The sequence below is a fragment of the Eubalaena glacialis genome, chromosome 17 (genome assembly GCF_028564815.1).
Source record: "Eubalaena glacialis isolate mEubGla1 chromosome 17, mEubGla1.1.hap2.+ XY, whole genome shotgun sequence".
Classification (NCBI taxonomy): domain Eukaryota; kingdom Metazoa; phylum Chordata; class Mammalia; order Artiodactyla; family Balaenidae; genus Eubalaena; species Eubalaena glacialis.
The window spans coordinates 73,929,214-73,957,046 of NC_083732.1; the positions used below are offsets into that span (position 1 = coordinate 73,929,214).

The 27,833-nt window shown below is 44.0% G+C and overlaps 3 protein-coding genes across 7 annotated transcripts in view; 1 reads left to right on the top strand and 2 right to left on the bottom strand.

Annotated features, from left to right (window-relative positions):
• TATDN1 (TatD DNase domain containing 1) overlaps positions 1 to 11,586 on the bottom strand; it is a 38,738-nt gene extending 27,152 nt beyond the window's left edge. The window contains exons 1-3 of one of the 2 annotated variants that reach the window (XM_061171676.1): positions 11,540 to 11,586; positions 1,843 to 1,908; positions 1,222 to 1,271 (exon numbers count right to left, since the gene is read on the bottom strand). In XM_061171676.1, the coding sequence (XP_061027659.1) occupies positions 1,222 to 1,271; positions 1,843 to 1,908; positions 11,540 to 11,561 (138 nt within the window). In that variant the 5' untranslated portion in view covers positions 11,562 to 11,586. Of the gene's footprint in view, positions 1 to 1,221; positions 1,272 to 1,842; positions 1,909 to 11,539 lie in introns of those variants that run through there. The other variant, XM_061171677.1, reaches the window with a different exon arrangement.
• A 55-nt stretch (positions 11,587 to 11,641) lies between these two features.
• Positions 11,642 to 20,185, top strand: NDUFB9 (NADH:ubiquinone oxidoreductase subunit B9). The gene is made up of 4 exons (XM_061171794.1): positions 11,642 to 11,799; positions 14,788 to 14,980; positions 15,560 to 15,673; positions 19,962 to 20,185. Exons 1-4 carry the CDS (start codon positions 11,699 to 11,701, stop codon positions 20,091 to 20,093), a joined length of 540 nt encoding a protein of 179 aa, XP_061027777.1. The 5' UTR covers positions 11,642 to 11,698; the 3' UTR covers positions 20,094 to 20,185.
• Positions 20,186 to 20,963: 778 nt separating this feature from the next.
• Positions 20,964 to 27,833, bottom strand: part of MTSS1 (MTSS I-BAR domain containing 1) — a 165,724-nt gene continuing 158,854 nt past the window's right edge. The window contains exons 11-15 of one of the 4 annotated variants that reach the window (XM_061172213.1): positions 27,245 to 27,439; positions 25,787 to 25,960; positions 25,271 to 25,433; positions 23,531 to 23,884; positions 20,964 to 23,422 (exon numbers count right to left, since the gene is read on the bottom strand). In XM_061172213.1, coding sequence (XP_061028196.1) covers positions 23,184 to 23,422; positions 23,531 to 23,884; positions 25,271 to 25,433; positions 25,787 to 25,960; positions 27,245 to 27,439 — 1,125 coding nt within the window. In that variant the 3' untranslated portion in view covers positions 20,964 to 23,183. Of the gene's footprint in view, positions 23,885 to 25,270; positions 25,434 to 25,786; positions 25,961 to 27,244; positions 27,440 to 27,833 lie in introns of all 4 variants that reach the window. The other 3 variants (XM_061172215.1, XM_061172212.1, XM_061172214.1) reach the window with 3 other exon arrangements.

Consider the following 27,833-nt stretch of genomic DNA (forward strand, 5'->3'; position numbering starts at 1 on the left):
GTTTTGGCAAGACTCCCATATATCCTGGCTCCTCCCTTACCTCTTCGGAGCAGTCCCTCAGAGCCACCTGAGAGGATTAGGCAACTACTATTCGCCTCTTAAGAAGCCTGGTAATTCAGCAAGTGCGCCAAATAAAACACAATTCTCAACCTTTAGGTTGTGCATTTTTTTTCAGTTGACAAAATTTATGAGCTTGGTATTTCAGAGTTTGCAGAAAAACATTTTATAAAGTGATTTACCAAGCAAAGAATTACCACATAATGAGAAATTATGCTGTAACTTTTATCCTCTTATTACTTCTGAATAATAACTTATACAATTTTAGAGTTGGAGACTGCAGAACTCATTTAGCCAGGAGTATCACTTTTTAAAACTGAGGTTTATTTAACTTAGAAACAGTAGCTACTAAGTGCCCTGATACCACACTATGGAACTTAATCTTTTTTTTTTTTTTTTTAAATATTTATTTATTTGGCTGCGCTGGGTCTTAGTTGCGGCATGCGGGTTCTTTTAGTTGCTGCATGTGGGATCTAGTTCCCTGACCAGGGATCGAAGCCAGGCCCCCTGCATTGAGAGGGTGCAGTCTTACCCACTGGACCACCAGGGAAGTCCCCTATGGAACGTAATCTTATTTCTTGTGTGCATGTGTGGGCTAGCTTGCTACTTAAAAAAAATACTGATTAAAAAGAAATATCTATTCAAAAAATTTGACACCGAACTAAAATTCTTTTGCTTAGAACGCTCTAAAAGTAGTAGGAATTCTCCTGATTATCAAATTACCACCATAAACATTAAAGTGTTCTCTCAGTTATTTGAAATGTTATACATAGTACAAAAGCTAAACTTGGTGATTAGATACATGTCTTTTTGATGATTGCTTACTTCTAACAAATGCTAAATTGTTACAAAATCTACTAATAGTTGCCTCTTAAGAAGCCTGGTAATTTAGATGGGTTTTAAAAAACTTTTCCAGGGAGACTTGGCCATTTACTACACTTCTGATCACATGGAAGAACCACTCACAAGGTTTGTGTCACTTAAATTGCTGAGAACAGAATATTTTGATATTTTATTTCATTAACTTGCTAATATTATATGTTGACAATATATATCACAAAATGCTAAATGTGGTTTGGCTCTTTCTCTTTTCTGCAGTATTTTAACCAAAATTTAGTTTTTTTTTAAAAAAAAACCATAAGGGTAACAAAAATGAAATGTTACCTTTTTAACACCAATCTGAACAGCTCTCTGTATTACATCCTGTAAGTCATCTGTAAAAGATGAACCCCACATTAAGAAAATGTAACTAAAAATTCACTTACCCATAATTTAATTATCCTTTACTGAAAGAAAAATACATAGAAAAATCACATTTACTGAAGTCAAATCAATACTATTGGATGAGTGCTTATCATATAATAAGCAAAGACCTAGTGATACTTTAAAAAAAAAGAAACCCATATAAGGCAAAACAGATGAATAGTTATCCATTCAATTGTATTTTTATTCTGTTGACCACAAAGGGGAAAAGTCTGTTTGGCTTTATGGTTTGCCTTTTATGCATATGGTTATCTAAAGTTCTATATTCAAAGTTATAAACTTCTACAGATAAGAAGGGCTTGATAACACTTTGTTGTAATAGGCATTTTATAAATGTTCATGATCATGGTTTACCAATATAGCTTATATGTGTTTCACTTTGTTTACAGTTTTATCCAAGATGCATAATAAATTCTTTAATATTTCAATTGTAAGAGTGGGTGAAGCTTCTTATGGTCTCCCTTGAGTCAGAAAGTTTGTCTTCACAGATAAACCATTTACCTTAATAAAAGAAACATTTACCTGGATGCTTTTGAACCCCCCTATAAATTCCTCTGAACACAGGATCTGTCAAGTTGATACCAATATCTGTAGAAAGCAAAAATAAAACACATTATCATTAAGAGCCTCTATTTGAAACTTTTACTTTAAATAAAAGGTCCTGTTACTAACCTTTTCATTCACACATTCATGCATTCAAACAAAATCTAAGTTTGTCAGTCACTATGCTAGACACCTGGGATACAAAGATGAAAGATTAAATCCTGCTCTCAAGAAACTCACTGCAGAATTGGGAAGGCATTCCCATTAACAGACAATTAAGAAATCACAAGTAGATACTAGCACTGTGGGACACAGAGGAGGACCACCCAACTTAGTCTGGTAGTTAGCCCAGAAGAGGCTTCCAGAAAGAACGGATTCTTGAACTGAATCTTAAAGGATGAGTTGGAATTACCCAGTAGAAGACAGGAAATTGCAGATAAGAGGAAGCAGCAGAAGCAAAGCTTCTGGGGTCTGAAATAGCACGGTGATCATGGAGAGCTACAGGCTGTTCTGACTGGTGGAGAGAAGTGTAGGGAAGGGAGTGACCAGAAAAGGGCAGACTCAGCTATGTTACAGACACTTGTCTTTAAAATACCAGATGTAACAAGAGGCACTGATGGCTTCTAAGATTTGTATTCTGGACATCTCATTCTGGTGTCTTTGTAGAAGGTGGGATCTAAAGGGGGCAAATGGAGTCAGGATAGTTTACTTGGAAACAGGCAAGAGCTCATATCTGCAGTGAAGAGAACCTGAATTAGGGTGATGTGAGTGGAGATGCAGAGAGGGCAATAAATTATTTATTTCCTTTATTCACCAAATACTTATGAAGACCAACACTATGTCAAATACTATGTAAGGAGTTAGGGGGTAATGAACAAGACCTGACGCTTGGTCCCTGCCTTCCAGGAATTTACAATCTCTATGGGAACTACAAATATAATCTGTGATATATAAGCTGGATTGTCAGCAACATGAGGCAAGAAATGTTTATCGTCTTCAATGCTGCATCCCTAGAACCTAGCACAACAGTTGGTATATAGTAGGATCTCTATACACTTTTAAGCCTGTAAATAATTATTTTACAGCTTTGTGCTTTGGAGCACAAAGAAGTAGCACTAACAGTTTTGGCAAGAATGATGAAAAAGCTTCACAGGAGAGCTAGATCTTGAAAGCTAAAGCTTACAAGCTGACAAACAGAAAAGGGCATTCTACATACAGGTGTGTGTAGGTACACACTGCATCCGGAGAACTGGAAGAGACTCACTGTGCCTGTGGAGCTGAGGTTCACAATGCAGAGCGATTCTGCAGTGCCTCTCTTCTTCTAACCTCTCCCCTCCCCGCCTTCCCCCACCCCAACATTCAGCAATGTCTGTATTCATTTCTAGTTGTCACACGGAGGGGAGTGCTACTGGCATCTAGGCTTGAGGCCATGGGTGCTGCTAAATATCCTACAATGCACAGGATAGCCTCTCACAACAAAGAATAATCTGACCCCCACACCAAGTGCCGTTCTTGATAAATCCTGCTGCAGAGTATAAGGCGACGAGGGGAATAACGAGATGTGAAGTCAGCTTGTGATGGCCATGGGCAACAAAAACACCTTCCCTATTTAAAATATACACCCTTTAGCTTTTAGCACTAGGAGAACCTCCAAGTTCATGGTTGGGTAGGACAGTTGCCTACTCACAGACCCCCAAATTATTTCTGCTGAGTTTCAGCTGCTTCTTGGTATATTCTCACTCTGATTTCTACCAAGCTAGCCCTCAACAAGCTGTGCTGCTTCAACATTAAGCCAGACCTTGAAAGATGAATGGGAATTTGGATAATCCAAGAGACGGTGGGGAGAGTATTCCAGTCATTTGTAACAGCAAGAGAAAGGCACAATGCAAAAAACTTCAAAGATATTTGGGCAACAGCATATATGTCAATAGAGGGTAGGAGATGAATTCACAATTGATACCCTTTAAAGGGCTATTAACACACAAATGTTACCGAATACTATAAATACAAGGTAGGGGTTCAGTGGAATGGCCCAAATCACAAGAGATCAGCATCTACTTTCTTTTCAAGTAAGGAGAGGGGCAGACTGAGAAAGGAACCCAGGGAAGAGAGCAGAGGTCTTTCTGCCTGCGACAGTCCTTCATACGGTCAGTCTACGATCACCCACCACGGATGAGCATCAGGAGGATAGAAACGGCCTGTGTCTCTTCTAGCCCATTACCCCTTTGTGCAGCAAAGAGATCAGAATTCTTCTAAAGCAATCTTTTGCTAGAAAACCAAGTGAAAAACAGATGAAACAGCAAGCGTATTTAACTAGTGAACTTTATGATGCTAATTTTAAAAGCAAATTGAAGATTACCTTGGAGGCTCAGTTTATGAAGCCTTCCCGTGTCCCTGTCTCAGCCCTAACAGGAATGGATGCTAAATCGTTCTTCCATGCTCAGCCTGAGGCCAACTCCAGGTGATGCCACTTCTTCTTAGAACCTACCTCTTCCTGATGTAGGTCAGTCTTTGAGGCCCCGAGTCACAGTGTACATCAAAGATCTATATTCAGCTTTGGACCCAGGTGAGCCTTGGGCTTTACGATATCCTGCACTGGCTCAGCCACCAATTTCTTCCTTTTTACGTAAGAATCTCTTGTGACTTATAGCTCTTGGCCTTTTCCTGACATGTGGTTTGCCTGAAGTGTATTCCCCAGCCAGTTATTAAAGCTGCTTTCTATCCTCTAATGAATAGGCTGCTTCACCTTAGTCAAGTTTGGTGAAGGGGCTCAGGATGTCACCCCAAAATATGCTGCTTTGCCATATTGGTTATTTTGAGCTGAAGGCACTTAAGAAACAGCAAATGCAGGAAAGGATCCCTAATCTCTCCTTTTCTACCTAAAATAGGTCATAAAATTTCCCATGAGAAAGGTACTCTCCCTGTACCAGGAAGAGAAGAACATTCTTATCACCAGAGACTGGGAGTCAAGTCGAAATGGATCTGTACAGCCAAACCCAAAATAACTCCTGTCTTCCATCAGTTTCCCCATTTCTTCCTAGTCACTGTTCCACAATTCACATAACTTAAGTCCCTTTGTCTTATCACATCCCCACTTGGCCTTTTGGTAAGCTTTCTGGTCTAAAAGCTTCTTTGGGTCTTCATTTTCCTTTTGAAAACTCCCATGTACATGAAAAAAAAAAAAAGTATGCTTTTCTCCTGTTAATCTGCCTTATGTCAGTTTTATTCTTAGGCCCAGCCACAGAAACTAAGAGGGTAGGAAGAAGTTTTTCCTCCCCTACGGAGGCAAGTAGCTTCTTTTTCTGGACACTGTGATTCACTTCTGTCTCCTCTCTCCTATCCTGGGTGGCCTCTGGGCCTCTCACTCCCCACCCACCGACTCCCCAGAAAACACCAACAGAGTGATTAAGATAATTAACAAGTCAACATAGAGGGGTCAAAGAAAAGTTCAAATTGATCATCAAAAAATATTCAATCTGTGAGCAACTTCCAAGAAATACAATAAAATGGGGAACTGCAGTTTTGGAAGGAGAATGGGCTTTGGAATCAGAATTCTTGGAATTATGACTCATCAGCTGAATGATTTTGGGCAAAACACGAGTAGGCCTCTGAGCCTCAGTTTCCTCACTAGTAGGGTGGGCATAAAATTTCTCCTTCCAGGAGTGAAATGTGGCTCAAATTGGAAAATGAATGTGAAAGTATCTTGCAAATTAAAAGCCTTATAAAATGTAATTTTATTATTATTATTACTGGGCACAGTATAAATTCTGTAACATGCGAACAACAAATGGAATTTTAGTCAACATTAGCTATACTGTCATACTACCTTAAGTGGTTAACACTCCCAATCAAGACCTCATTATTAAATAGCCAAATGTAAGTCAGTTTGTTTACGATTCAGGATGCAACCACGAAAATAAACCAGTCAAAATCCTATTTATTTAACTTGTTCGAAATGTTCTGATATATAAGGGACAGTATCTTTTAAATTAAGAAATTCCTATCAGATGTATGCCTACTGTCAGTAAACTAAAAAAATTAAATCCTGTACAAACATCGACTTCTAGCTTGAAAAACTAAGTACATGAGAGGTAAGGGTGAGAGAGCACGACAGGAAGAAAAAAAGGCAAAGCAGAAAATCACTAACTCTGATGCGGGGGTGGGGTGGAATACTGAGGGATTCATACATTTAGTGGCATGCCATCTTATAAGGATAAGTAATGTTTCTTTTTCATTAATTTTCTCCTTAATTAGCTGGCTTTAAAAGCATTACCTGAATTACTGCTAAAAACTGTTGCCAGTATTAATGAGTTTTATTTTTCAAAACAATATAAGAGTGGAAAACTGTTTGTAACCAAAAGAAAAATACATCTCCAAACTGACGCCTCACTGGTCTCAGTGAATCATGTCATACCACTGTCGCCATGATCTAGGGATACAAAGGGACAGCAAGTAGAGAACTTACGATTGTTTTAGCCTTTAGCTATAACTTCAAGTTTACAGGAAATAAAAGCGATTAGAGAACAAGCTAACCACCACTACATGGCAGACCAAGTTGCTTCTGCAAGGCAGTGCCATGAAAAAATGCGCTAGATCAAGGGGTTGGCAAGCTACGGCCCGCGCGCCATTGCCTATTTTTGTTTGCCCCTAAGGTAAGAATCGTTCTTTTAAAAGTTGAAAAAAAAAAGTCAAAAGAAGAATAGCTCTTATGCCATGTAAAAATTATAAGAAACTAAGGTTTCACAGTGTTCACAAAGTTTTATTGGAACATGGCCACACCCATTTGTTTATATAGTATCTATCTATGGCTGTTTTTGAGTGACAGGTCAGAGTTGAGTAGTTGCAACAGAGATATATGGCCTGCAAAATAAAAAATATATACCATATGACCCTTTAAGGGAAAGCTGGCCAATTTCTGTGCTAGATTAAAAATCTGAAGGACACTCAAATGCATGGCTCCAGATTGGATATTGTTTTGGACAAGACCACCTTGTAAAAGAGGCTCCAGAGAGATCCTTTGCCCCTTCTTCCATGTGAGGACACAGTGAGAGGGCACCAGCCACAAACCAGGAAGAGGGTCCTCACCAGAACGTAATCATGCTGGCACTCTGATCTTAGATTTCCCAGCCTCCAGAACTGTGAGAAATATATTTCTGTTGTTTATAAGCTACCCAGTCTGTGCTATTTTGTTACAACAGCTCAAAACAGACTAAGACAATCTATGACATCACCTTCTCTCTCAATCTGTATATACCAAGTAGGCGGATTTTATCTCCTAACCTCTCAATCTGTGCACTCTTTTCCATCTCCACTACCACCATAACACTTGAAGCAACCAACTCCAGCTTGGATGCTACTCTGACCCACTTTCATTCTGTTCTCCACCTGACTGAAGGTTTCTTTTCATTCATAAATCAGATCATGGTACTCTTACCTGTCACTCCGGATACATCCTTAACATGGTAGGATCTTAGCTCTGCAAACCTCTAGCTGATTCTGTACAATTCTCCCTCCTCCCTCAACCCCTTCCCCATTTCTCTCTGCTCCAGACCCACTGGTCTTCTTTCAGTTTCTCAAAAGTGCTATGCACCCTCCTGCCACAGAATGTTTGCACAGGCTGTTGTATTTGGAACCTTCCCCCTGCCTTTCTTTGCCTACTTAACTCTTAATCTTTCAGAGCTCAGTCCAAGTGACACTTCCTCAAGGAAGCCTTTTCTGACCTCCCAGTCTAAGTTCTGTTCCTCATCAAATGCCCAGAGAACCATATTCCTTTTCTTCAGTGCCCTCTTCTCTGTCACTGTGGTAAAGTCATTAGTGCACTTAAAAGGCTGTCTTCACCACTAGACTGTAACCTAGTTTCTACCTACCACTGAGTCTTAGCATTTAGCACATCAGGTGGCACACAGCAGAGATTCAGTAAATATTTGTAGAATGAATGAATGAATGACCAGGTTGCTCAAGGGAATCCAAGACAGGGAATAGAAAATAAGGTCCAGTCCCTAGCGAGATGGGATTTGTAAGAGGTGGCCAGCAGCCCCAATCAGCCTGCTTCTAGGGACACAGGGCAGGATCAGAATCCCGTTAAAATAACACAACTATAGATAAATCTTAGATACCTAATAGCCCCCAGCTGGTTGACCCCAAGGAGTAGTTGCTACTAATTACTGCCAGCTGCTCACTGGCTCATTTGGTGGGAGGGAGCGCAGAGGCTACTAGATAGGAATCACCTTAAACCTATGCTTCTCAAACGAGGGGTATTCCAGAGAGTATGTAACACCCTGAGATTCCCTGGAGTATCAATTTTACTTTGGAAGATTTAGGGGATAAAATATCTTTTAATTTTAAAAGGACACTATGTTATTTCAAAGTTAAACACAAGACATCCAAAGAAATTTTGTAAATGCATCAAGATTTACACATCACTGCTGCCACCCCATCACCCCTGGGGTATACTCCACTCTATGTCCTTAAGTGACCTTTGGTGGGTGAGTTTCAGAGCATGAACCAGCCAGCATTGAAAAGGGGGCTTCCACCCCATCCCAAGTTCTATCACGTTGCAATGATTTAAGCATAGATTCTTACTGCTATTCAGACTGAGGATATAGTCATCTGTGGTATGATACTCAATGTCACAGAAATTAGTCTCAAGTATAACCGAGGACACAATGTTGAAGTGTCCTCTAGGAGGGAGCAATGTTTCCTATAAAACACAAATACATCTGCTTCCCGCCCTCCTTCCCCACATTAGAAACACTGGTTGTAGTTGTAAGGGGCAGCCATTGGTTATGCAATTTGAGAAGGGGGAAATTTAGGATTACAACCTGGTGATAGTCAGCTGTCCTAAATCAAAATCTAAGGCTGCTCTTATAACACTGACTTAATTTTTCTATTATTATTATTAAATTTTAAAAATTTTGGCCGTGCCAGGCGTCTTGTGGGATATTAGTTGCCTGACTAGGGATTGAACCCGGGCAATGGCAATAAAATCGCCGAATCCCAACCACTAGACCACCAGGGAACTTCCTCCACTGGTTTAATTCTTCATGCAACTGTTCCATGTAAAGCTTGTTCATGGACCAATTGTCCATGGGCCTAATATGTTGTTTTCCAAAGTACTGCTCATGACTATTTTGGGCAGAGATTTGTGTAGTGGGTCATAGGCAGAACTTTTTAAATGGCATGGAATAAATATTAACTATCAGTAAGTCACAAAACAAAGATAGAATGTATAGTATGATTCCATTTTTGTTGTAAAAAAGACAAACACATCGGATATGTTTGCATATTTTTATGATTCTGTATAAATTTTAAAATATGGGAAGGATATAAACTTTAGACACCGGTTACCTCAGGAGAGTGGAAATGAAGGAGAGCATACAAAAAAAAAATTGTTCCAATTAAACCCACCTTCTTTAAGAAGTCTTTTCTAGCTTATCTGGTTGAGATTCCTTTATAAATTTTCTTACGAACTTAGTACTAAAATAACACATCTTGTTTTACCCACTCATTCATACTTCCATTGAACAGTCACTGTACTAAGACCCTGGGAAACAAAGATAAATACCACCAAGTATCTGCCTTAAAAGAGTGTGGTCTAGTAGGAAAGGCAGATACATATTTTAATTGTAAAATAACGGGGTAAAGTAAAGGGTAGAGTTATGTAATCTTAAAGAACAGGTAAAAATCAAACAGGCAAGAGGATATTAGAGGCAGAGGGGACATTACGACCCCAAACTGCCACTCTAAAACCTTATCATAGGCAAGAAACAGCACCTCCAAGTCTTTATAGAGCATAAAAAGGATAAGGCCGGAAAAGTGGGCAGGACCAGACCACAGAAAGGCTCTGTATGCTATGTTAAGGCACTTCAACTGTCCTGAGGACAGTGACTGAAAGATTTGAAGCACAAGAAAAATGTAGCTGACTTGGTTTTTATAAAGACCACTCTGGAGGCTACATAGAGGATGGATTTAAGGAGACAAAACCTGAGGCAGGGATTTAGTTTTTTTATTACAATACAAACACAAACCTTTAAAAGAAAAACATAATTGTCTTTTCTTTGTGGGGTGTTTCATGGCTCTTACCCCATCTCCCCCATCAATTATATCACAGATTGCAATAAACAGGCTGAGAGACACCACACCTGGAAAGTGTCTAAACCTCTGATGACCTTCCCATCCCCCAACCCCACCCCAGGCTCTCCCACAGCATTTTTAAAAACCTCTTTTGTGGCACTTTAACAATGTGCCACTTAAACATTCTCCCCTGCATTTGCTTTGACTGTACATACCTCTCCAGTCTGAAAACTAACTGCACCACTGGATTCTTTTTATAATTCCACATACTTAGCAAAATGTCTCTGTAAAAAATATTGTCTAAAGTAACTTTTAGATCTAAGTTTATAATCCTCTCTCCTGAGTGCCAGACATTTCCAATTGCCCAGTAAATGTCTCCACCAGGATGTCCTGTAAGAATCTCAAATTTAGCCTAATCCAAATGGATCTCGTTACATCTCCCACCCACTGCCAAACTACCCATGCTTCCATTTCATGTTTAGGTATTTATCCCAACACCGAGTCATCTCTGACTGTTCACTCTTCCTTACCTGCCATAAACACTCAGCTGCTAAATGCTGCATATGTACCTCTCTTCCATTTCTCTCTCCCTTTTCCAGTGCCCTTGTTCAAGCTCTGAAATGCTTCCCTGTCTCTCCCTATGACCCACCAAACCTACACAACAGCTGTCAGGATTACCTTACTAAAGCAGAGACGTGATCACTGTCGTTTTCCACCTTCATGTAGCTGGAAACTTCACAAAGACAAGGATCATGCCCAGCTTTACCCACTGCTATATCCCATAGCTCAAGGCTCCCAATATGTAACTGGCATTCAATGATTTACTTAATGAATGCTCCTTGTCAAAAGCCTTCAGTGAAGCTCTACTCTATACACAGAAAATTAAACTCAGGAACACATTCGAGTTCCAAGTCACCCTTCCAATCCTAGCTCTTACAACCTCCCCCAGGCTTTCCTAAGTCTGGTACTAAATATGCTTACTCCTTTAGTTCCTGTCGAATTCTCCATCTCTTGTTCTACCGATGCCGAATGGATTATTTACTTGCCAAGTATAAAACTTGTTTCACTTTCCACTGTGTATGTCCTCCAGTTCCCCCACCAGATGGTGATGCCAGCAGAGCAGGGGCCGTGTCTGTGTTCCTAGGCCCGTGCCTGGCCCACCAGAGGCGCCCAGTAACTGTGATATGAACTGTGATATGAATTAGTGAGTCAACGAGTCCCTCGAAGCCATCCTCCTCTCCGCCAAGAAAACGGGAAACCGCGGGGAGGTGCACGTGGGATGGAGGGGAATACAGTGACAGGCCTTTCGTTTGCTTTTTAGTAGTTTTGCTTCCTTTTTTTTTTATTGAACACAACACATATGTTGGAAAGAGCATAAATCGTAACTGCGCAGCTCGTGAATTTTCACAATCACACCCGTGAAGCCAGCACCCATACTGAGATCCAGAACATTACCGACACCCAGAAGCCTCCCCGCACCCTCCTCCACGGAGTGCACTTTCAACCCTCAAAAAGCCGGAGACCTCACGTCCTGGGCCCTGTGGCCGCGGTGCGCGAGTCCCGGGAACCGAAAGAAAGGCCCCAAACCCGGGGAAAGTCTTACCTACGAATTTGAAACGACTCATGACTGCAGCCCCGGCTCCTCCCTGACGGAAGCGGAAGCGGCAGTCCGTCGCCCCGCCCCTCCGGCAGCCCCGCCCCCTCGCCGCCGACGTCCGGTTTCCCCGGAGCCCCTGCGGCCGCTGAAGGTGAACCGGCAGACATGGCGTTCTCGGCGCCGGCTGCCTACCTGACCCACCAGCAGAAGGTGCTGCGGCTTTATAAGCGGGCGCTGCGCCACCTGGAGTCGTGGTGCATTCACAGGTGGGCGAGGGGGACCCAGGGCGCGGGGAGGTGACCTCGGGGGCCACCACAGAGGCTGAGAGGCTCTGGGGACCGAGCGGCTCAAGGACTTCTGGGACGGGGTGGGAAGGCGGCCCCTTGCCCCGCGGAGCCCTCCCCTAGACCCGGGTTCGAATGCAGGTTTCGTCGCCCACATCTGGGACACTTTGAAGACTTGTTTATCTGGCCCGGGCCTCAGTTTTCTAATCAGGAAAACGGACGCGGGACCCAGCGCAGAGGGTTGCATGACGACTAAGAGAAAGGAAGTGCCAAAAATGGAAATGGTCATGCCTCCAGCGCTCACTAAATAATAGCTTCCTTCGTGACCTTCTCGTTCCTGGTACTGGCAGTAATAATAAATGCGTTATTTAGTCCTCACAACTCTGGGTGTTAGGGGTTATTTAGCCTTATTTTATAGATGAGAAAATAAGAGGCTAAAATAAGAGGCAAGAGACTGATTTGCTCAAGGCCCAGCAGCTGGTAAGTGGCCGAGCCAGGATTAAAACTCAGGTGTCTTAACTCCAACACATCATCATCACCCCTCCCATCAGCTTTCCTCTTTTTAGCTTCATTCAGTCCTTTTCATTAGCTTCACATCCCACATAATTCTTTACCTCCCACATAATTCTCTTCTTCTTTCCTTCCTCTGTCCATCTGGGACTAGTCTTAGAACACAGTCTTAAAACATTTAGGTTTTCGTGATCTAGATGCAATGCATGGTGGGGTGACAACCCAAGATGTATGAATGCCAGGCCTCCATGCCCTTAGCAGAATCCTAAAACCTCGTCCCAGGAGAAGGGCTTCTGAGAAAAACCTCTAAACAATGGGAAACTGAGTATGTCTGGAAGAGTTGTGGAGAGGATCCTGGAAGCCCAGATTGTATATTTGGGATTATTGTAAAGTCATCGACCTACTTTTCTTTGCTAGGCAGGAAGATGGCCAGGTTCAAGGCTGTAGGGTTAGTTACTTCCCTAATTTTTTTATTCATCTGACAATTTGCAATTCAGGTTCTATGGTGGCTGACAAATAAAAGTTAATAAGGCTTCTTTCTCAGCTGTAACAATTTATGGATTAATGAGGAAGATGGACATATAAACAAACAGATAACATAGAGAATTACCTTTCATAAGGATGAAAGAAGTCAAGCCATCAGGAATTCAGGTAGTGCTGAACTACATCTGAGAATATTAATATTATCTTGGAGGAAAGGATAAAAGTAGTTACTATGATAACACTGACTTGTCACTTCTTTAAATCTCACATCTTTTCTCAGTACTTGCCTGATTTTTTTCCTTCCATTTGCCCTCATAGCACTATTTGTTCTGCATGGGTCCATCCTAGGCCCTTGGTCATTGCTGTGTATACTTTGGGCAGCCTCATCTAACGCTAGGACTTGAGTTACCACCTATGCTCACTTGTCTGTAGGGCTGTATTTCCAGCTGTTTGCTAGATTACCTACAGTTCTCTAAAAGTGAACGTATTTTTCTTTTCACTACCTCATTTTGATTCTCTTCCCAAATTCCCTGCCTCAGCTAATGGCATTACTAGTAATACAGTCACTCAGCTTTAAGTCTTAGCATTATTTTCAAGTACTCCCTACTTACCCCTCTGCCAGCGACATACATACTTGTATGCCGTTGGACACTGATTTTTGTAAATTCACTCCCCAGTGAAATAATATTCGTAGCTTACGTTGGGCACTAAGGATGTACTAAGCACTGTCTGAAGTGTGCTGATATGTTTTAGCTTATCCAATCTTTAGGACAACCTTAAGATACAGGTAATGTTATTAACTCTTTTATGGAGGAGGAACCCATGGCCTAAAGACTTTAAATAATTTACCCTAGGTTACACAGCTAGGAACTGCAGAGCTGAAACAGTCTTAAGCTATCTGACTCCATAGCCTACTCTTGTAACTTTGTAGTCTAAATATTTTTCTCTCGTCACCATCCATCACTGTTGCCTGCTTCAAGCCCTTGTCATCTGTGGCCTGGATTATCAAAGCCCCATTACTACTGAGCCATAAAAAAGAATGAAATAATGCCATTTGCAGCAACATGGATGGACCTAGAGATTATATATTAAGTGAAGTAAGTCAAACGGAAAGATAAATATCACTTATATGTGGAATCTGAAATAAGGTACAAATGAACTTAATTACAAAACAGAAACAGACTCACAGACAAAGAAAAATTTATGGTTACCAAAGGGGAAATTGGGGGGAGGGATAAATTAAGAGTTTGGAATTAGCAGATACAGACTACTGTATATAAACTAAACAACAGGGTCCTACTGGATAGCACAGGGAACTATATTTAATATCTTGTGATAAACTATAATGGAAAAGAATATGGAAAAGTATATGTATGTATGTATAACGGAATCACTTTGCTGTACACCAGAAACTAACACAACATTGTAAATCAACTACAATAAAAAAAAAAATAAAAAAAAATTTTAAAGCCCCGTAAATGATCTCTGCCCATGGTTTCTTCTAGAACCTGACCGAAACTTGCCTAAGGTCAGGCAGCTAGTGTCAGAGTCAGAATTCAAACCCAGGTCTGTCTGATTTGAGCACCACTCTTTGCACCATGTATCAGTAATACGTGCCTTCTACATCTTTGTGTCTCCAGAATTTAGCACAGTGCCTAGCACAAGGTAGGAGGAAATGCAGTAAGTTGTCATTGAATGAATGTTGAATGATCCTACAGAGGCTATAGAGGAGACAGGGGAAAGGGGTTAGGTTGTATTTATCAGTAATACAGTAGCTTTTTGTTGCTGGTGTTTGGGGGGCTGCCAGGGAAGCCGTCGTAATGATGCGGCTGCTCCATTGACAGGGTCCAGGGAGGGGCTGGGAAGTCACGCTACTCACCTGAAAGGTGTTAGTGGAAGTACCGCCTCTTGTCAGACAGTAATACTGCCTGATTGGGTAGATAACATTTCTAATCTCCAAAATTATTTTGGTTTAAGGGACAAATACCGGTACTTTGCTTGTTTGATGAGAGCTCGGTTTGATGAACATAAGAATGAAAAGGACATGGTGAAGGCTACCCAGCTGCTGAGGGAGGCAGAGGAAGAGTTCTGGCACTGTCAGCATCCTCAGCCATACATCTTCCCTGAGTCTCCTGGGGGCACCTCCTACGAGAGATACGAGTGTTACAAGGTAGGTGAGGACCACAGGTGTCTCAAATCCCGAACCTCAGCCTTGGAAACCACTTGCCCTTTTAGGGACAGCTAGGACATTTCTTTCCTGACAGTTACACTTTTTTTTTTTCAGTGTCAGTTTTCTCTCTCCCAGATGCCATCACGACTTTTCTTTCCAAATTCAGTGCCAAGGTCTTGCAGTAAACTTTCCGGCAAAGCAAAGTGCTAAAGGAATTGGTAAATAACTCATTTTTGGACCCTAAAGTTAACCAATTTCAATTGGTGCTTAGTATTCTAAGTGATATTTCCAAATAACATACAGCCACGTTGGATCTTTAGAGAACTCAGGTAGGGGAGGAATGATGCCAGTTCTCTTTGGACTGACCTTGCTGTTTTTCATCCCTAGGCTGTTTCACTCTAAGGCATTCTCCTTTGTCTCGGTCCTCTGCTGTTCATTGCTTAGTGTCAGAAACAGTCTGGTACCTGGAATGGTTATAAAAATGCACCTTGATTTTTGTCTTCTGTCTCTTGAGCAGGCCCTACCCGTGACATGTAAATGTGTCCTGTGGAATGACGATGTGATTTCCTCTCCTGACAGGTTCCCGAGTGGTGCTTAGATGACTGGCATCCTTCCGAGAAGGCAATGTATCCTGATTACTTTGCCAAGAGAGAGCAGTGGAAGAAACTGCGGAGAGAAAGCTGGGAGCGAGAGGTGAGTCTTGCCTGTTTTACCATGTAGTTTGGCCCACATGGTCAACACCTGGAAGGAGCTGAGGTTTGGTTCCCCATGTGCAGAGGTCCAGATTCCAGCTCCAACAGTTACTCTGGTTCCTTGCCTCTCAGATATACTTTCTCTTTCAAGTGTGTTAAATGTAACATTTACAGCCATCTTAGAAATAGGTTAAAATGTGTTCCCTGGTCTTTTGGCTTTTCTGTTCTCTGATTTTGCTTCTTCCCTCCCCCTCCATAGTCCTCTGCCTGACCTTGCTCTACCCTACAGTCCCTTAACCTTCTCCACCAGCACCTTGGGTATTTTTCCACTCATGATGTCTGATTTATATTTTTAAAAAGTCAATCTTGCTGTAGTGTGAAAAATATATTGGAGAGGGCAAGTGGAGAATTGGAGAGACCAGTTTGGGATTATTGCAGTAGATTAGTCCAAAGATTATGGAAACTAGCACTAGGGTGGATGCAGTGGATATGGAAGGAAGTAGATTCAGGATATTGTCTGCAGGGGTGTGAAGAGTGATTGGATGGGGGGTGGGGGCGGGGGGTAGTGAAGGACAGGGAAGAATCAAGAATGATTTCCAGGTTTTAAGCTTCAACATCTGGAGGTTGGTGGTGGTGTTTATTGAGATAGGGAAGAGGGGGAAAAAACAGATGTCAAAGGGACAATCAAGTGTTCAGTTTTAAATGTTAAATTTACGAATGTTAAATTTGAGAATCCTGTGAGACATCAGGTGCAGGTGTCAGAGGGTGACTTTGGAGGTACGAATCTGGAACTCAACTCAAAGGAGAGATTTGAGCTCAAAATAGAAATGCGGGAGTTATCAGTTGTTTTAAAAGCCACGGAATGAGGGCCTCTTCTGGGTGCCCTCTCCCCAGTAAAGGAAGTGGAGGGAAAGCCACAGAAATGTTTGAGATCCTTAGATCCAAGAGAAAGTGTTTCAAGAATGGCTGGGGGACTTCCCTGGCGGCCCAGCGGTTAAGACTCTGCACTTCCACTGCAGGGGACATGGGTTCGATCCCTGGTGGGGGAACTAAGATCCCACATGCTGCACCACACGGCCAAAACAAAAAACAAAAAAAAACAAGAATGGCTGGGGCCAAGTCATCTTTGATTTGATGGAATAGAGTGAGTACTGGAAATAACATCCAAAGGTTTTGGCTACAGGAAGGGCATTAGTGGCCTTGATTAGAGCCATTTCTATCACACAAAGACTGATCAGAAGGTGAGGAAGAGTAAACAGGAGGGAGTGATGACTCTTGAGAAGATTTCCTGAGGAGAACGAAGAAATGGGGCAGTAACTGGAGGCCGAGGGATTACTTTCTTTTAAGATAAATGATGCGTATATGCTGATTAGATCTGGGGTGAGGGAGAAATTGGTAATGCTGAAGAGAGGTGGAATAGGTACAGAAGGAAAGTTTTTGAGAAGAGGGGTGGGATCCCAAGCATGTGCGGGGGCCTTTGGAAGGAGAAGGGATTCTTCCTCCATTCTAATTGGACAAAAGATGTGTATAAATACATTTGGGTTAGAAGTTTTGATGATGGGGAAATGACAGACTTCGATGTGATGGCTTCTGTTTTTTAAGTGAAGTCAGGAAAAGCCAGGAAGTGGGCAAAGCATGTTTGGAGAATGTGGAAAAGGTGTGATAATCGTGGGCAGAGGATGCGCTTGCTGGAGAACAGTAGTAAGATTGCCACGTGGTGGTGAAGGCCCATGTGAAGTTGGGAATAATTAACATGTTGTGACACCAGTTTGTTCCAGTATTTTTTTTCTCTTTAGCAATACTAAACTTTATGGTTGCAGGTTTGAAGGTAGACGGTGTGGTTGTCCACTGTCAAGAGTGACGAGGAACTTATTCAAGAGGGAGTGATTGTCGTGATGGAATGTAGCTGGATAAAGGAGGGAAGTAGACAGGGAGGCTGATGCAGAAAGCAGGGCAAGTTGGGTGTGAGGACCTGTGAACTGGCAGCATCTGTGAGTTTCAAGAATTACTTTCAAGGCGGCATTTAAGCAAATGAGCTGGAAGGGGACGCTGGTTGGATAGTGGGTTACTTAAATTCATGCTTTTGTGACCAAGGAGGGCAGTGTTTTCTAGGAAGTATGTCAGCATTTGGGAACTCGAGGCATATTTATTCATGGAGAGCAGCAGATTCATCCCGCAGTTGATCACTGTGATGACCACTTCTCCCCAAAACATTCCTCCTTTACCAATTCCATCTCTTTGACATTATTAAACAGCACATGTGCTTGAGGCTCAGATTAGCCACAATCCAGAGTTGGTTTTTCTGGAGGAAGCTTCAAAAAATCATGGATCTGGAAAGTGGGTGTCTTAGGTCTCCTCCTCTGTTAGGACAGTGATGGTCTCGGAGATCGCTGGAAAAGGGGTAGCTGGGCAGTGGGGGCAGAACTGAGCACACTTGTACCTGTGATTTCATGTTATTTCTTGTCCTCATTGCTATTTGGGGGGCTTTTAAATTAACATCCCTAATGTATTCAAATTGAAGTTTCTTAATAGTGCTTTTGGAGACCTCTTAGCTGAGACACAAAAATAAACATTTTTGGGGGGAAAGAGGTGGGGGGACCATAACAAGGGGGAATTGGAATGGTTATTGTCAGGGTTTTGCTTAATTAGTAAGAGGTGGGGTAGGAGGGTTTGTTCTCAGCATTGCTGTTTTAAGAATGGGAAAACATTTAAGGAGAACAGCTTTTGTGTCCGAGTTAAAATGTGGGCATAAAGATAATGCAGGTATAGAGTCCCTCCCATCAAGCCTCTTAGATAGCCTCATCCACCAGAGGGCAGAGAGCAGAAGCAAGAAGAACTACAATCCTGCAGCCTGTGGAACAAAAACCACATTTACGGAAAGACAGACAAGATGAAAAGGCAGAGGGCTCTGTACCAGATGAAGGAACAAGATAAAACCCCAGAAAAACAACTAAATGAAGTGGAGATAGGCAACCTTCCAGAAAAAGAATTCAGAATAATGACACTGAAGATGATCCAGGACCTCATAAATAGAATGGAAGCAAAGATCGAGAAGATGCAAGAAATGTTTAACAAAGACCTAGAAGAATTAAAGAACAAACAAACAGAGATGAACAATACAGTAATTGAAATGAAAACTACACTAGAAGGAATCAATAGCAGAATAACTGAGGCCAAAGAATGGATAAGTGACCTGGAAGACAGAATGGTGGGATTCACTGCTGCGGAACAGAATAAAGAAAAAAGAATGAAAAGAAATGAAGACAGCCTAAGAGACCTCTGGGACAACGTTAAACGCAACGACATTTGCATTATAGGGGTCCCAGAAGGAAAAGGGAGAGAGAAAGGACCAGAGAAAAGAGATTATAGTCGAAAATTCTCTAACATGGAAAAGAAAATAGCCACCCAAGTCCAGGAAGCGCAGAGAGTCCCATACAGGATAAACCCAAGGAGAAACATGCCAAGACACATAGTAATCAAACTGGCAAAAATTAAAGACAAATTATTGAAAGCAGCAAGGGAAAAATGAAAAATAACATACGAGGGAACTCCCATAAGGTTAACAGCTGATTTCTCAGCAGAAACTCTACAAGCCAGAAGGGAGTGGCATGATATAATTAAAGTGATGAAAGGGAAGAACCTACAACCAAGATTACTCTACCCAGCAAGGATCTCATTCAGATTTGAAGGAGAAATCAGAAGCTTTACAGACAAGCAAAAGCTAAGAGAATTCAGCACCACCAAACCAGCTCTACCACAAATGCTAAAGGAACTTCTCTAAGTGGGAAACATAAAAGAAAAGGATCTACAAAAACAAACCCCAAACAATTAAGAAAATGGTCATAGGAACATACATATTGATAATTACCTTAAACGTGAATGGATTAAATGCTCCAGCCAAAAGACACAGGCTTGCTGAATGGATACAAAAACAAGACCCATCTATATGCTGTCTACAAGAGACCCACTTCAGACCTAGGGACACATACAGACTGAAAGTGAGGGGATGGAAAAAGATATTCCATGCAAATGGAAATCAAAAGAAAGCTGGAGTAGCTATACTCATATCAGATAAAATAGAGTTTAAAATAAAGAATGTTACAAGAGACAAGGAAGGACACTACATAAAAAAAAAAGAATGCAGGTATATACAAACAACACTTTTCAGTAGTGAGGATCAGGGTGTGTCATGTGACACAGTAGAAACAATGCCACTTCCCTGTAGCAGAGAGATTGGACAGTCAGTTCCACTCCTTTTCTAATTGTTCCTTCCTTACCCCCCCTTCTAGGTTAAGCAGCTGCAGGAGGAAACCCCGCTTGGTGGTGCCAGAACTGAAGCTTTGCCCCCAGCCCGAAAGGAAGGTGATTTGCCCCCACTGTGGTGGCATGTTGTGACCAGGCCCCGGGAGCAGCCCATGTAGAGAAAGAGAGGAAGATGCCTCACCAGTCACGCTTGCAAGTGAAATAAGTTACAGGACATACGCTTGCCCTAATAAAATAACTCCATATGGTATGACTGACGTGTTCTTCTGAGGAGTAACGTGATGCCAGGTGACTGGGCCACTGTCGTTTTCTTAGCAGTTGTGCATATAAAGAAAAGTACCTGAAACGTAGTCAGATGTATTCTGTTCTTCCCCATTAAGTCATATTGATAACACATGCTATCGAGGGAAAACTGCAGCAGAACCAGATACAAGATTTACTCTGAAGATTTAGTTGAACAAACTTGAGTTGAAGGCTTAAACTAGCTATAGTGACTGGAGGGCATAAGCCAAGAAGAGGCATGCCAATACTGAGGACATAAGATACCTTTTCTGTTTTCTAGATTCCACTAATGGAATTTTAGCTCTGATTGATTAAAGGACTACTCCAAGAAGCACGCATTCAGCAAATAAGCATGGAGTTTATGGGGTTCTCAGGAGTGGAGTTTGATGGCATCCAATGTGGATGACACTTTTGTGACACTTATTTTGGAGGCAGTTTTCCAGCTTTGCTCCCTCTACCGTAGCTTGGATTGTCTGCAGACACAAAGGTAAGGGTAGCAGAACTCTAAATGTTTGAAGTTTATTTTTTGAAGGGTAAAGCCATTTTTAAAGCTCAAGCAAGCCCAGCTAGTTTTAGTTCTTGGTAACTCACTGTTCAGGCAACTAGTGTTCTTAAAGTGCACAAAAATGATGTTGTCAGTTTTCTAAGCTCAATCTGAGTCTCAGTCCATTTTCTAACACTTCACTAAGACCTCCACCTGAATTTTAATAAGACTTGAAATGCAGGGCTTTTTTTTTCTAGTGGTTCTTTATTTATAATGTAGGCTGAAGCAACTGATACAAGGTAAAAGGGAGACACGTTACACAATTGTTATTTATACAAGCTTAGAACAAAAAACTGCACAGGGAGAGGTCAACTCTCAGTACAAACTAGCAACTAAACCACAATAATTTACCTTTAGAAACGATTTCTTTATTTTTAGCTGTGACACTGCTTTTACAATATGCAAAAACACAAACAGAACTACCCAAGGCGTTTTGTCACATTCTTTCTACATTGAATTTGGCAACATTTTATATTAAATTTATTCAGATTATACTAACGTTTAAAAACTAAACAAGTGAAAAGCTGTACCAAGGTACAGTTACATCCATTTATTTCAAAGGTTTAAAATACCACTTTTATCTATCGTAATTACCTTGCAGTGATTTCTGCTTTTGCAAAAACCATCTCAAGCATCATATGCACAATGCATCAGCTACTTTTAGTCATCAAGATTGGTGGGCTAAACCACAGGCACTACTGTTGCTTATATTCTGTAAATGGAGCTTGTTTTTCAAAGAAAAAAAGCTTAAACAGTTTCTAATAATCATGCCTTTGCTTGAAAGCCGTAACATAAAATGTTTTTGAGCAATCACAGCAGTGTTAAATGTTAATATAGAGAACACTGACTATACAGGTACGTTTCTTTCACATCCAATGCAGTTATGTATTAAAGCAGAAGATTATGTAATTGAAGATTGGAGCCAACAGAGATCTGCAGGGTCTGTGGGACCCACCAGGCTCCTATTCCTTGAGAGGTTCGGTCCCAAACGAGCACTTCCAACTGACCCGAAGGGGCTGGCTTTCTTTTTTAAACAAACAAACACCATTGCATTCCCCAAACGTGATTCCTTTAAACCTACAAATCTCTGCTGGCTTTAGGGGATGGCCATTATAACAAATTTAACTTTCACTTAGAAAAGAAAAGACAGAAATCCATTCCAAAAAACATTACCTAGAATACAAAAAAAAAGGGACAGTATGGTGGTCAGATTCCCAGTGACGAGAAATAAATCCTCCTCTCTTCGATGTTTAGTATGAAGCCAATTAACTGCCATTATTTAAAAGAAGATAAGAAAAACAAGCCCCCAGACTGGTAAACACATTGGCAAGTTGCTAGACTCCAAGCTGGTTACCCTTGTTAAATCCGCTCCAGTTTTTCCAAAATATTTGGGCTTTTCAGCGCGCCCAGCCTGCTAGGCACGGTTAAGTAAAAGGCATTTGCTATATCTAAGAATTCCCTGCTATCAATCATTTTTAAATGTTTTCACATTTTTAAAACTGCCTTACCCTTCTGGATGTGTTTGGATCCAGTGAAAGTGGGTATAACTAACGGACAAGTAACTGAAGTGGGGGGTTCTATGTCTACCTGGTGGCGGCAGCATGCACGGGACTGGAGGTGGGTGCTGTGTGCAGTCAGGAGCAATTGTGGGAGAAAGGAAGTCCTTAAACACCCTACAGAAACAAACACTGCAATCCAGTGTGGCTTATTCGGATGCATTTACCATGAAGCTACTAGAAATTCAACCTACGAGGCTACTCTTAAATGTAACAGGATCGGCTGTGTTGACAGTGTGCCCCTCCCGCGACCCTCCCCCCAGTCCCAACACAGCCTGCCATTTCCAGAGTTCCCTCACTCCTAATATTGCGCATCAACTGACTCCCGCGTTTCTCATCCCGAATGTAGTATACTTGAATAAGGGTTTTTACCCCTTACCCATTTTGTTTGTACATTACAATAACTTGAATTTGTGTCTAAGCCAGACTACTACAATGCATCTACAAAAGCTTGCAGGAAAGAAAAGAAAAAAAAAAAGCTAAGTATAGTTATCCTTTTTTCTGAAATTACTACTTTGTGGTTCCCCTGCCCGACCTCCCCCCCTTATTATGCATTTAAAATTTTACAAAGACTTGTAAAAAATGGAATTTGGCACCTTCAGAAAAATCAAAAGGGAAACTTAAGATTAAAATGTGCAGAAAGAAAACTCAGTATTTACAAATTAAAAGATCAAGGTTATGTCAGTTACATATGTTGCTTTTAATTCTTATCTAAAGGTGTCGAGTACTTTCAAAAGAGCTGTGTTCTGAGTTGCCTACAAAATCTTTTGTTTGATTACAGATTGGAATGGATCAAGACAAACTAGGTCTTATTAATTAGACAGTTCATTCCCCACTGGCAGCATTTCTTGTGAGCCTAAGAGAGCCTAAGTAAAGCGTGGGGCTGAGCGGTCGTTTGTCGTGGTCTTCTTCAGTTTCACGCCCCTGCGGATGGCGTTCAGCATGTCTTCTCCTTGCGGGGCATCCCTTGGGCTCAGGTCTGCAGGGTCACTCTCTGGAATCTGGCCTGGGGAGGCACTGGCACTTGGGGGATCCCTTTCCTGGTCTTCGGCCTCGCTTTCTGGAATTGCTTGTCTGTGCTCCTCGGGGATGCTCGGCTTCGGGCCTGGAAGAGGAGGGTTGACGGAGGCTTGGCCGCTCCACATTGAGGAGGGCATGCTGGTGCCACCCTGGGGGCCCTCACCCACGGACGGCGACTCGGGGCTGTGCTCACCCCGCTCCTCGGGCCCATCTGGAGGGGCTGGCAACACCCCAGGGAGGTCTGGGACGGTGGGGGTCTTGACAGGGATCACGGGTGTTTTGATGGGGATGGGACCAGCTCCTATGGTCCCCCGGCGGACAGAAGGCTTGGTGGAAGGGGTCCGTCGGATGGTTGCAACCCCTGGGGTGACCATAGTAGGTCCGAGGGTGGTGGGGAGGCCAGCAGTTGAGGCTGGGCGCTTCGCTTGGAACATCCGTCTGTAGGACTGGCTGATGTCACTGTTTCTCGGAATGGTGGAGGATTTGTCAAACTCCTGCTGATCTGCCTCCTGGTCACCACTTACAGAGAAATAATCGTAATCTGAAACTGATCATAGGATCTGATTAGAAATCTCCGAGGCAGTGGCTGTGCTTTTTGATTCTTTTGTGTTGGGAGGACAAAGGGCCCCAGAGGCCAGGTACTTCACCCGCAATCTCATCCCAAGCCTCCCGGGGTTTCCGGGCCAGCCTTAGCAGCCCTCACCATCTAAGAACTCCCTGACAGGGACCGTCGTTTCGTTCACCAAGGGAACGCTGAGCACCAAGCGCAGCGCTGGACACAGCAGCCCCGCACTCAGATACCGCTGAGCGGTGAAGAGTGCAAAACCGCCAGGCCGCAGCGAGGCTACCTCTGAGCGCCTCTGGGAGGAATAAAGGGGGAGGAAAGAGCAAATAACCTCTACAAGCCCTCCAGCCCGGAATTTGACTTGAGAGACAAACCCCACACGGACCATCACAGACCTCACTACCTCCCTCATGACCAACTCTTTAGGCGAGGGCTAGAAAAGCAATGGAGCTACTGGTAATGAGTCTCCGAAAACAAGGCACCATCAGTGAGGGGTGCTTACTTTCTCTCCAAAAATGGGGTCACATGGGAGGGGGAAGCATACAGACGGAACATCGTAGAGCTCGTTTCTGAAGAGCAGGGCTCTGACGTTCGGGTAAGTCCTGTGTGGTGGGGCGGAGCTGTGTGCTGTATGAGGGGTGGTCAGCAGCGTCCCTGGCCGGCTACCAGATGCCAGCATCACCCCCTCCAGTAGTGACCACTAAAAATGTCTCCAGCCGTTGCCAAATGTCCCCTGGGCAGCAAAGTGGCCCTCCACTGAGACCCACTGTCCTAGAGACTTGGACTGAAGGACTGCCGACAGGCTTGGTCAGCTCTCACAGATCTTTCCTAGCGGCTAGCCTGCCATCTTGCTGGCTTGTGTGTGTGTTTGCTGGGGAGGGCGGTGAGGGAGGCAAGTTCATAGAGAATTTGGCTGGAGTTTGGGCTTCAGACTCTGACAGACCTTCGACTCAAACTCCAACTCTGCTGCTTATTGTGTGAACTTGGGCCTCAGTCTCCATGTATGTAAAATGGGGATAAATAGACTTATGACATAAACGATTGTGAAGAATAAATGGGAAAATAAAGAAAGTGCTTGGTACAAAGTGCCAAACACAAATGATGTCGTTACCATTAACAGCATCTGTCTGCCTTCAAATTGGGACATCCCTGTACCCTGATGGTGAAAAACAAACCAAGTTGTGAAATCTGGCCACTTTCCTGCATGGCAGCGACCCGACAACTACAGACGAGCCCTCCAGAGCATTCCAAGATGCTCTACTGTGGCTAGATGGACTCCCGCACGTCTGCCTCCTCCCAGCGGGGAGGGCCCCCTTCCTCACCTGGCACTGCTCAGGAAGCCCGGCTGGAAAGCTCAGGCTCTCCTACCTTGGGAGGGGATGGTGTCCTCGGAGCAGCAGGGGGTGGTGGTCTGGGTGCTGTAGCCGCTGGAGCACTGAAGCGAGTCCCGGCTGCTCCTCTGGGTGTCAAGCTGGAGGCCCCGAGACAGGGCCAGGGCCAGTTCCTCACAAGCCTCCATCTCCTCTCCAGGCTGCAGGTGGGAGGAGAGAGACAGATGAGCCACCGGGGCCGTGAGTCCCCTGATACCCCCAGAGCCTTTCTGCACGCCTCGTCCAGTGGGGGCCTCAACAGGACTCCTATTCTGCTCCCGTGACCGCCACTGTCTGTGGGCCCAGGGGGCTGCCAACTTGCTTGGACCCTACCCAGGCTCTAGAAAGTTCTAGAGTCTAATTCCCATACAAGGCCTTCCCTGGGGGCCTGGCCTTCTAAATGCTGTAGCAGGGAGTAGGGGAAAGGGGCTCGGATCCCTCCAGTTGCTGGCCAGCACGTGGCCCCCGCCAGATCCCGAGGGGCCCAGCCAGCTGTAGAGAACAAGAGCGTCACCCTGGTGGCGGCCGACACGGTCATGCTCCGCGGCCTCTGAGCCTCCTCGGCAGCGGTGGGCGCGCCTCCCGCTGCGACGGGGCCTCCACCGCTGGGGTCTGGCTCTCGCTTGTCTTTGCGGCGCTGAAGGGTGTTCACCAGAGGCTGATCGTAAGGTCCTGGCTTGGCCCAGTCCTAAGTGGAACAAGTGTGGTCAGGCGCCAGGGCCTCTGCCTCCACCGGGAGGCCACAGAAGCCTCCAGACAGCTGCCCGCCCACAGAAGGTAGCTGGTCCCCTCGGGGGAAGCTCAGGCTGGGACAGGCCAGCAGCCCCTCCTCTGCCCTCACCCGGCACTAGAAGAAGGGAGCAGAAAATCCTCTGGGGGTCCCCTGGGTACCTCCCCTTTCCTCACATCCGCCCAAAGACTGAAAACCCGCAACAACAGGGCAGGTAGCTTGAGACTCTTAGTTACAGCCATCAAACAACTGACCAACTGCCTATGGTGTCTGAAGGCACCGGCCAGTGGAGAGCACATCCCCAGGGACCAGGCCCTCCCCTCCCATGTCTGGGGGCCCCCTGCGGGGCCTAGCGGCTCAAATGACCTCACTCGCCTAGAGTGGCCACCAGGGGGGCGCTAAAGGGACTTCAGCCACTCTCCCTGAGGCTGGACCTCACTTCCGGGAACCCGCCCCAGAGGGCGCTTCAGGATGTGCTCTCTGAGGTCCTCACAGAGGAAGGGAAGGCCCCTGGGCCAGAAGAAAGATTCTGAGGGGTCTGAGGGGTCCGCACCACTTGTGAGGGAGGAAGTCAAGGCCTGCTCGCAATGGCGGGCCGCCTAGGGGCCTACTATTCAAATTAGGGACCTCCTCTCCAAATAAAGGTAGACTATCCTCCTGGCATCAATCGGACTTGCTAGGAAACAATATAAAAACTTTTCGTTTTTATATTAAAGCAAACATGTTTTACTATAAACAATTAAGACTAAAAGTCTGCAGGTACTTTTAAGATAAAACATAAGAAGCCACACCACATTTTGGGGCATGGTTCTGTTACCATGGCCCCGTAAGGGTTCAAGGGAACAGTCTGGGGAACATGGCCGAGGAGGACAGCCCCTCCCTGGTGACAGTGACACCCTCAGGAAACCCCCAGGAGGGCAGAACTTGGACTTACAACTTGGGACCGTCATCCCTGCAATGCCGCATCTGGGTCTACTGGGGTCTAACGGGGCTTAACTGGTGTCTCCTAAAGGGAGCGCCTCCAATCTCAGCTCCGTGTGGACATTCCTATCTCAGCGCCGCCTGCTGGTTCCCGGTTCTCCCCGGTGGGGATTTACTTAGGGAGGAGGTGTTATGGGGAAGAAGGCAGAGTGTGAGAGGAAAGGGGTGGGGGGGGGTGGGAATCGTGGGGCAGCAGAGGGGTGAGCACAGAGGCAATGAGGGACGGGGGAGAGGGCGAGAGGAGGGCGGAGAGACACAAACCTTCCAGCTAGGGATCTGAGATGACGGGAACATGCCGGGCCCAATGGTGTAATAATGAGCGTAGTCTGGAAGGTGGGCAGAGGTGACCCGAGGGAGCAGGCGGGAGGCGGGCAGGCAATGAGGGAAAAGGCTCGCCCCTACGGGCCCCACATGGGACTCACTTGATAAACTATAGTGAGAAAACCCGTTAGACAACTGGAAACAAACAAAAAAAGGGAGGAAAAAAGGAAAAAAAAATTAATACAACAGGATGAGTGTGGAGATACAAGACGGCATTGACATTCAAGGGACGGGGGAGATCTGAATATTTGCAAATAAAACAAACATCGGGGCTCTGCCACTCATGGATGGTCCAGGATGTGAGAGAAAAGCCCTACGGTGCAAACAATGCACGCGTATTTGACACCAAGTAAGTATTCAGTTGGGGAAATATTTTATCTACATTTTAGAATAGTTTGGAAATGATCAGTGTCCCTAATGTGTGGTGCTCTCAATGGTTTTCGCTTATTTCACTAATAATTTCATAGTGATGGTGATTCGCTCATCTCATTGTGCAAATTTTTAAATTCAAAAGTGTCAACTGAAAGCT